Source organism: Centroberyx affinis, unplaced genomic scaffold (genome assembly GCF_046629955.1).
Source record: "Centroberyx affinis isolate AG114_WGS23_722 - 3 ecotype Tasmania unplaced genomic scaffold, CSIRO-AGI_Caff_v1 ptg001088l_1, whole genome shotgun sequence".
NCBI lineage: Eukaryota > Metazoa > Chordata > Actinopteri > Beryciformes > Berycidae > Centroberyx > Centroberyx affinis.
This window is the reverse complement of record NW_027279633.1, coordinates 499227-509437: the sequence shown is the minus strand read 5'-3', so window position 1 is coordinate 509437 and position 10211 is coordinate 499227. Positions and strand designations below refer to the sequence as shown.

Sequence of the window (10211 nt, the reverse complement as noted above, 5' to 3'; positions counted from 1 at the left end):
AGAAATAGAAATTTCATTGCGGGTTTTACTAACTGTTTTTATGTAGATGTTGTCAAAGGAGGAACCTTTATCGCACCGGTAATAGGCTACCACTAGGAATAATATAAAGGAGAGTGGCCACCTTGTTAACTGGCACAATCTAGGTCGCCTTTAAGTGCCTAGGTGTGGGACCTTATTTGTCATCAGAGTAGATTCAATCCTCCTAGGAATGCTGTTATGCACGTCCTGAATTAGGCAATGTGCAGTTTCAGAGTGGACCTCACTTCCTACTTAAGGAAAGCCTCCTGTTCTTTGAGGGATAAAAGAGGTGGACGTGTATTTTGCACTCTGCACTCAATAACACACACAGTATGCACACACACGCACACACACGCAGACAGACAAGCGTGCACACACACACACTATTATTTGTCTGAGACAGACAAAACAGACCCTCCACACAGTCCACTCATTTTTATCCCCGCCACAGCAGGGGCGGTGAATGAATAGCCTACACCAGAAAACAAACAATACCAACTTTATTTCTCTTTGTTGCAGTGAGGGAGAACGCGTACCTGAACCTCGTGATTTTTTTTTAGCTTGGACGCAGCCGTCGGCCGCAACGCAACATGAATGCAATGCGAGCAGTGGAGCATCTTTCAGCGCTTTTAAAGGAATCGTTCCTTTGACGGTTGATGGCCGATGGCTGTAGTGCAGCAGGGCCGTAAGGATCGCAATGTGGATCGGTCGGCCCACTTTCGGTCATGTGGGTGAAAGTGTGCCGCAGATTGCAGACTCTCAATCAGGAGACCCGTGTTCGATTCCCGGGAGTTAGTCCACTCTAACTTTTTCTTGAAATGCCTGCATCCACATTCCTCTATACTGTGAATTGTCAAGCTATAATTTAAAGATGCTCTGTGTTGCTGATGTTTTAACATCGATAAATCATTACTATATTAATTTGAGACATAATTTGAGGGGGGGGGGGCAAGAAGCATCATCCACTTTGCAACAGGAAGCAATGGGCTTCATGGGAAATGTGGTCTGAATTTTGAGGAACACTAACACTAACAATACCACTAATTTGACAATGATTTATTGACGTTTACAAAATGCTACACATAGCACCTTTAAATTATGACATGGTAAGTTTTGTAGGATAATGTTATCAACAGACTATCTTGTTAGTTAAATGTAGCTCATGAAATGCATTTATTTGATTTCCGAAAACTGTTTTGCGATACAAAATTCAATATTCAGAGATAATTAACATAATGGTGATGGTTTACATGTTTTGTATGTGTTTAAATGCAGCTGCAGGAGAATTATGGGTTGTGGATTTTCTAACTTAATTAGCAATCACATAATCACTTAATTAGCAAGCACTGTAATATTCCTATCATTTTCCTGCAGTGTGTCTGTGGCACTCAATAATGAGTTACTGCTTACCTTCTGGCTTTTTCCTATAGTGGACTTGTAGTTTTACTGTGAAATGTGTATAGCCTACTACCCCTCTAAAAAATGTTATAGCATGACTGACTAGAGTTCTTCAGTATGTGTAACTGTGGCTGATATTTTCATACATCAGACTGTCAGTATCAGGGGCGTCACACACAACAGAGCGTGTGGTCTTAGGGTCTTCATCTGGAAAATGTTTAAAGGCAGACATGAAGTGAGGTATATAGAGAGGTATAGTGAGAGGGGTAGAGCAAGAGAGAGAAAGGGTAGGGGTAGACAGTGGTAGAGAGAGAGAGGTAGAGGGAATTAGAGCAAGGCAGAGAGAGCTATAGAGAGACAGGTAGGCCTAGAGAGAGAGAGAGAGAGAGAGAGAGAGAGAAGGGAAGAATGGAAAGAGAATAAAAGCGGGAGGGAAAGAGATAAAGAAAAGAGAGAGAGAAGTGCTATATAAATATATGTATAATTTACTTAAATCTGTTTTTGTAACTTAGTTTCTCCTACCTGTAATATTGTGCTTTTTGTAAACCACATCACTTCCTTACTCATGGCTAACTATGAGCTGTTTGATGTTCTCCTCTGCTTGCCTATTCTCCATCTTCTGTTCCATTTCCCTTCAAAATTATTTCTTTGATCATTTATTGATTGATGAATGATTTAGCAGAAATATTGCAGGCTAGGAATTATGAAGTTGTAATTAATTCATAAAAAAACATTTTAATGAGTCAAACTCAGAGGGGAAAAGGGAAAAAAAAATCCCTGCATCTTTGACACTGGTCAGTATCCGTGACAGACAGTTATTGAGAACACAGGAGGCTGCTACATCATTGGTCTGCCGCCCTTTCAGAGTCAATTGAGTCACGGGAGATCAATGGAGTCTACTCACACACATACACATACACACACACACACACACACACACACACACACGCACACACACACACACACAGAGAGCAGCAGCAGCAGCAACAACAGGGGCGCCAGCTGCTTATTTCTCCTGTTGGATGCGGGAAGGAGCGCAGCATCCAGACGCACCTGTGGACTCTGGAGAGAAGGTCTCATCATCTGCCAGAGTGACTTCCACCAACAAGGCTCATGCAAAGGGTTCAGGAAGGCGCCTGACAGAATGGCTACCTCGACGGAATCGGGGCAAGGGTCCACCAAGATAACTCCTGAAGTGCTGCAAGAGATGCTCCAGTACTACAACCTCACCCGCCAGGAGTTTATAGACTCGTACAACATCCGGCCGCTCGTCTACATCCCCGAGTTGCCTCACAGCGCCAAGACCACCTTCGTGATCATGTACGCCGTTATTTTCATGCTGGCACTCGTTGGGAATAGTTTGGTGGTCTACATAGTGGTGAAGAAGCGCGCGATGCAGACGGCGACCAACATTTTCATCTGCTCTTTGGCGGTCAGCGACCTGCTCATCACTTTCTTCTGCATACCTTTCACCCTGCTGCAGAACATCTCGTCCGAATGGCTTGGAGGTGAGCGCTGAACACCAATGACTTCACTTTTATGCTTTTTTTTTTATTAAGTTCTCTCACGAAAAAGAATTATAGTAAATCTATATCCAATCATATGATAGTATAGCCTACAAATAAATTCCATTAGGATTATACCATAGGAGATAAGAATGTGCCTAAAATGCCTATAACTATGATAAGATCACCACAAATGCCACATTCATTCATTCACACTATAAGTCCCTGTGAGATTATTATAGGAATATAGTAGTGAATTTTTACCAGGGCTGATCTGCTGGCATTTGTATTATAACCAGTCAGCAGAAGAAATTTAGTCATTACTGCCATTACAAGCTTTTCTGTGTCCATGCCTAAATGTATGTTAATTGTAAGCAACACAGATTAAACCCTGCTTTAGCCTACCTCCGAATTCCTAAAGACCAGGTTTAATGTATCCAGTCATTCATACTGCTATTGGCCTGCGTAAAAGCGACATCATTCATCTTCTGTCAGTTTTAATGAGTTCATTTTTGTCCAAAGAGTCACTGGGTAGCAACAGGTGGCCAACACAAAGCATCTGCTCTTATTAAAACACAGGCATAATTATTTCTGTGTGAACCAAGGGTGGATTCATTATCTCTGAATACTGTATTGAACATGTGGGTGTTCAAAACTTGCATTAGGAAGAAAAAAAAAAAGGAAAAAAATCATTTTGCATATTTTCATCTGTACTTCAGTGCCAAGCAATCTTCATTTGCCAGGTATTTCATGCAGACATTCAGAAATGACTGGGTTTAAGTGTAATCAAAGATGCTTGTTTTATTTCATTTACACCTCACATGATAAAGTTGAATAAGGATGAGGACAAACCCTGCTTCCAGCCTTAATTAGGCCTATCAAACGTGAACAACACAGAAATGAGTAATTTCCGGACGTAAACACACCTGCACATCATGAGTTTCCCTTTGTTTCACCCCTCTGTTCTTCTTATAGGGGTTCTGGTTTGCAAGACAGTTCCTTTTGTGCAGACCACAGCCATAGTGACAGGAATCCTCACAATGACCTGCATCGCCATTGAGAGATACCAGGGCATTGTCTACCCACTGAAAATGAGGAGACAATACACGTCTAAAAGAGCATACAAGATGCTAGGTATTGTATATTTGCATGAATGGCGGCTCATTATACTTCTGTGTTTAGTGGTGGGGGTGTTTGTCTGTGTGTGTGGGTGTGAGCCTTGTCAAAGCAACACTGGAAAAAAAAAGTATGAAAAAGTATTTGGAAAAAGCAGCACTGATTCAGCAAAAGTGAATAATTATTGTGGTTATGGCACAATTTCAAACTGAGGGAATGAAAACAAATTGTTCTAATCAAGCTTTTGACTAATACACCCTCAACCCTCAAAATGTTCCTTTCTCTAAAATGGAGATAAATAATCTTTTATTTAGGAGGTTTTTTATTGGGTAAAGTAAGCGATGAGGTTAGTAACAAGTGATATTTGAATGAAAAATGACCCAAAGCAATGAAGGTATCTTTAATCAAGTGGGTAAACTTTAGCTCCTGGAGTATAATGAAGTAAATCAGAGTTTGGAAACCAAGAAATGCAGTGCAACCGTGCTGAAGAGGTGCTGACACATTACATGCTTTCATTAAGACTGCAGCACACAGGTGTTCCATCAAAGTATAATTAATTAAGAGAGAACACTGTAATTGTGCAGCTGCTGTGACAGTTGTTAGGGGAAAATGGTTGCTTGGCATTTCCTTGGTCATAATACAACAATGTGATGCCTAGAAGTAATCAACTAAAAAGTGAGCTATGTGGACTATCTACTTTAGATGATCTGCCTTTAAATTGAAAGCATGTGGGTTCAGTCTGCCTGTCACTCAGGAATACAGCTTTGCCCATAAAGCCATCGAACACTCCAGGGAGTCGATGTACTATAAGTAGAGGTAGGAAATGAGGAAATGAATAACCAACTCAATAGCTGCTGCATGGTGTGAGGTAATGGCTTATTGTTCCAGTGGAAATGCTCTACTTCCAGCAACTGTGATTAACTGTGATTTTGAATCAGGGCTTTGTTGAAAAAAGCGTACAGTAGCCTACATGCTCAGTCATGCTCAGAGAAACACTATACAGTCTATAGACATTTCAACAAATAAAAAGTGCTAAAAGTGTAGTTTGTTTTGGGTCAGAGGTTTGAATATTTTCCAATTTGAACAACTCAGATTGTACTCAAATTGGCTCATTGCAGCATTTATGTGTGTCAAAATACTCCACCCAACACCAGTGAGCAAGGCTGTTATAGGTTACTTTCTAAAAGCAATCTGTTACAGATGAATGCTGAGTTGCCTAAAAATGTAATTGGTAATGTAACCATGGGATTCATCAAATTTAGTTCAGTAATGTGATTGCTTTCAGCTGCTATTGGGCTGTTCACTAATCAATAGAATATTGAGTTAAATGGACCATTAAATACAATTTACAGGCTGTAATTAGAATAGTGCTATCATTATCATCTCTGATCATGATTAACCATTATTTCAAGATAAAGCAATGATACATTTAAGATCAAAGTGTTTCTTAGATAGCATGTTGTTGTGTGATTATATCTGTGCATTAAACCTCTCTCTGCACTGTGTAGGGCTTGTGTGGATTGCCTCAGTGATGGTGGGATCACCAATGCTGTTTGTGCAACAACTAGAAGTAAGTAGCGCACTACACAGTAAGCTACCAAGAAACATGCCATTCATTACATTACAAGAGATTCTTTAAACTGTCAAAGTTGTTTTGAGCTGGAAGCAAATCACACTCTTGATATAGGGGAGAGCAGGGCCAGTTGTCACATGGGTAAGTTGTCGCAGTAGCTTTATTTCTGAAACTAAATATTTTAGAGCCAAAATCCAATTACACAAGTGTTTACTTTCTTAATAAGAGGTTACTTATGTTGATTACAACAGTCAAAACACTCTAACATAAAAACAATTTTGATACCTGAAAGTAAATCATGAAAATCTTACTGTTTTTCTTCTCATTTTTTTCTCATAAAATAATCAAAATAATTATACATTGAAACATAAAAGCTATGTGCTCAGGGAAAGGACCTTTGTCAGGAATGCCTGGTTGGGGCACATTTTATTAGAAATAGCTTTACGTTTATTTTTTCTGAATAAATATTATTTTGGAACTTGAACTCACAAACCTATGGCCTCATTCTTTGATCTAGCTAGAAAAACAAATATTCTATCTCAGTAGTAAGGCGCTGCTGAGAAATACACCAATGACTAAAAAGTGTGACAACATGCCCAAGCTGACTTTGAGAAAGATTATAAATGTAGCTATATAGACCTATATCTGGACCTAAATGTAGCTATATAGACCTATATCTGGACCTAAATTTAGCTATATAGACTTATATCTGGACCGGTTGAAGTAGCAGTAATTAAATCAATTGTGCCATGTAACCTCACAAAATTGCACCCTGTCAATCAGAGCTATTGTTATTAATAGTTCCTCCAGGCACAGACTAAAAGCTTTTCTACCTCCTTCTCTCAGGTGAAGTATGACTTCTTGTACGATCACTACCATGTGTGCTGTCAGGAGACCTGGCACTCTCTGACCCACAGGCAGGTGTACACCACCTTCATCATGGTGGCTCTTTTCCTGCTCCCTCTGGCTGCCATGCTGTTCCTCTACACGCGCATTGGCATCGAGTTGTGGATCCACAAGAGGGTGGGCGACTCCTCTGTCCTCAATACCATGAACCACAGGGAGATCAATAAGATCTCAAGGTATGATCTCAAGAGATGCCTCCCAAAGCAGTCGCAGCTGTGCCTCTTGCTGTCCTACATCTCTCCCAGTAATGTGACGCGTTTGTCTGATATTTCCCCTTCACCGCATAAAAATGTAAAAGATCAAAATTTTTTCTTTTTACCAGCACTGTGTCATGGTGGCATGAATGCAATATCATAAGAAACTGAGAACTTAGGACACAAATGTTTGGGGAATGTCTGTGGCTTCTCAAATCGCTGTGTTCTGCCATCTGCCATCGATTTTTCTCTTTAGATTAAATAATTTTTCTTTTTACAGGAAAAAGAAAAGAGCTGTGAAAATGATGATCACAGTTGTGCTGCTGTTCACTGTCTGCTGGGCTCCATTCCACACAGTACACATGCTTTTTGAGTACAGTAAGTATTGCTGGATGAATAAAAAGGTTATGGAGTCAATATGAACGTTAACGTGAAATGTGAGTGAAGCTTGAGTGGATATTGTCAGTTTTTCAAGAGTTTTGACCCTCTTATCTGTGTATAATGCGCAGATGACCTGGAGAAGAAATACGATGAAGTCACGCTCAACATGATCATCGCCATTGTTCAGGCCATTGGGTTCTTCAACAGCTTCAACAACCCCATCGTGTACGCTTTCATGAACGAGAACTTCAAGCGGAGCTGCGTCTCGACCCTCTCGCGCTGCGTCAGGAAACCGAACCAGCAGGGCGGCGCCGCGGAGGCACCGAACGTGAGCGTGCAGTTCATCAAACCCCTGAACAGGGAAGCCTTCCTGGAGACGAGTGAACGCGACGCCTTGAAGCAACACGCAGCAGAGAAAGGCCCTTCGGGTTCGTCGCAGGGACAGAGCTCTCTAGAGGCAGCGGGGGACAAGATCTTCACCGTCCAAACAGAGCTCCCTGCAAGCAGCTCCTCTCTTTTGAAATGAGAAGGACCCAGTTGATAGTTTAGTTGTTTGGCTAATGCGCTGTGACCTTCTGTATGTTGCTGATCAACGCAACTTGATCTACCAGCTATAGGTGCTTCAAATATGATTCTGTGAGTCTGTGTAAGAGTTGTGGTTCAGAGACTTGAAAGTCAAATAGGATGAAAACAGATCTCCTCAGTGCCAGAAGAAACAACAGTTTGTTTCTGAAGAAGAACTAAAGGAATTCCAAAAAGAGGCAGTTGCACTCTGAAGATGGGTTGCCATGGGAGCGAAGATGAACAGCAGTCAAACACCAGTATGTTATCTGTTTTGAGGCATCGCTGAAATCTGCAGTAGATAGAAGGAAGCATTTGATGATGTGCAAGAGGTGATCCAAGTTCAGTGTCAACCCAATGAGAGGCACGGTAACATTATGGTTGATCAAAGGGGTATTGTCCTCTCAGGAGTGATTAATGTCATTTCTAGAGCACAGTACTGATATTCTCACATGGAATATTAACCATTGGTTGCAAAAGTACATAAATTAATTAACAGGGTGGCTGGCTGGCCTTGATATTACAAAGGCTAAGCAGTAGCCAGAGGATCACAAGTTTAGTCCAAGAGCCAAAGGAAGAGTATACACCAAATGGGGGCTTGTGAATGGCTGACAGCCCAGCTACTGCAAAAGTGCACATGAACAGGCACCGAACTCACACTTGTCCCAAGGGCGTTGATCTGTTGATGACTTTGTGCTTAGAGTTAATGTAAATTGAGCTATGTGTAGCGGTGAATGTGGATCGCATTACTTTACTTAAAGGATTAATAAAGCACATCTTGCCCTTACTGTTTCGTGTTTAGCATGCAATATGGGGAACGAGAGCTTCGAACCACTTTTCACATCTCATGTAGCTGCCTCTTGCATTGCCTCTCAATACATTTGCCTCTAAGAGCACACACCAGTTCACACATACGCACTACTTCTCCTTCCTGACTGAGACAGACACAGCTGTTAATGTAATAACTTACCATTTACATAATAAACTACTAACCTAATAATTTGCAGCTATATAATAGCGTAATAATTCTGTTTATACATTTTCCATTAATAAAGGTTATCTAACATTCATGTAGCAACTCTGTTCCTGTTACCCAGTATCAGTGATAGTTATTATATTATTGGGTTTTATTACATTAATGGGAAGGTTGAAATTTTCAGTTCTCCAAAAATGTTATCAAACCAATAATGTAATAATGGACTAAATTCAATATACAACCACCCCCACTCACAAATTAGTTTTTTCACTGTGGTGCTAGATCTAAAATGGGGATAAATATGTATGGAAGAGGTCTAACTGTTTACAAAATTGTCACAAAACTGTGACAAAATTTAGCATTTTATTACTATTATTTTATCAATTTGGTCCTTTAAAGTATTCCATTTAAAGTAGAGAACATTCAATCTCCAATAAATACAATGGTAGTTAAAAACTAAACGTAATTGTGTCAGAAATACAATGCATGCAGATAGAGCTTCAAAATTCTAAACTGACACAATGTGCCATTAAAGCAATACTATAGGGCATGTAACGCAATGTATTTAGTATGCATAATAACTGTGCATAATGTAATGTAGTAGACATGCAGCATAACCTTTTGGCAGATAATCTAATGCCATTACATGTTATGTTGGTTATTACATTATATAGTGAGTTGTAATGTAATAAGATACCAAAATCATTTTAATGAGTACATGGAAAACTTGATCATCTTAAATTGTCACCCACTTCTGGCTCTCAAGTTCTACACACTCATTTAAATGAGAATAGTCTGGTTGTCATAACAATAACAGAACAAAAAAATGTTCTTTTTCAAAATAATTTATTCAGTTTTTTACTTTTATTGCAGTAAACTATTAAAAGACCTTAACTGCAACATTTTACAGACCTTTTCCTGCCAGAAAATAATTAACACATTCTGTTGCATTGAGGAAAAATCCACTAGTACTCCCAGCACCTGTGTGAAGCTCATCACACTTTTGCTTGCTTTTCCAATTCCCTGCTGCCAGCCATTGAACCACAGATATGTAAATGTGGATGAAAGAAGAAATGGGGTGGACACTTCTCTGAAAAGGTGAGACGTTAGAATTACCAAGCATAGACCTGTCATACACCCAAGTGTTTTTGATGGTGTGCTCTCTTCTACTGGGTTTGAGCTTGCATTGGGGTTCAGTATAGGAGCTGGCGCCAGGACCAGGGTGAGACAGCTGTGCATTGAATTTTGATTATTAAAAATTATGTTGAATTGTGTAATTATAATCATCTAATAATATAATCATTACATTGACAGGGAAAGACTACGTTAATGGTTTATAATGTTAATGGGAAGATGGATTCTTTGCTCTTGGACCTCCAGATATTTTTAAATGACTCATCTGAATGGGCTTTTTCACGAGGCAAATTTAGGTCGGTCAGTCAGTCAGTCAGTCAGTCAGGTAACACTTAGTGAGATGTCGCTTTGTGAGATGGCCTCTAGAGGGCGTCTTTGGCTGAGAGATGGCCTCTCGCCTATGGGCTAAATGCCACATTGAGTCCGATACTGATAATGCCATATTGGAT

The 10211-nt window shown here is 40.1% G+C and overlaps 1 protein-coding gene across 1 annotated transcript; it reads left to right on the top strand.

The window, feature by feature from the left end:
- Nucleotides 1–2560: 2560 nt before the first annotated feature.
- On the top strand, nt 2561–7617 carry qrfprb (pyroglutamylated RFamide peptide receptor b). Its single transcript, XM_071523446.1, has 6 exons — nt 2561–2924; nt 3897–4055; nt 5546–5607; nt 6457–6692; nt 6991–7088; nt 7220–7617. The coding sequence occupies exons 1-6, from the start codon at nt 2561–2563 to the stop codon at nt 7615–7617; spliced, it is 1317 nt and encodes a 438-aa protein (XP_071379547.1).
- Nucleotides 7618–10211: the final 2594 nt, after the last annotated feature.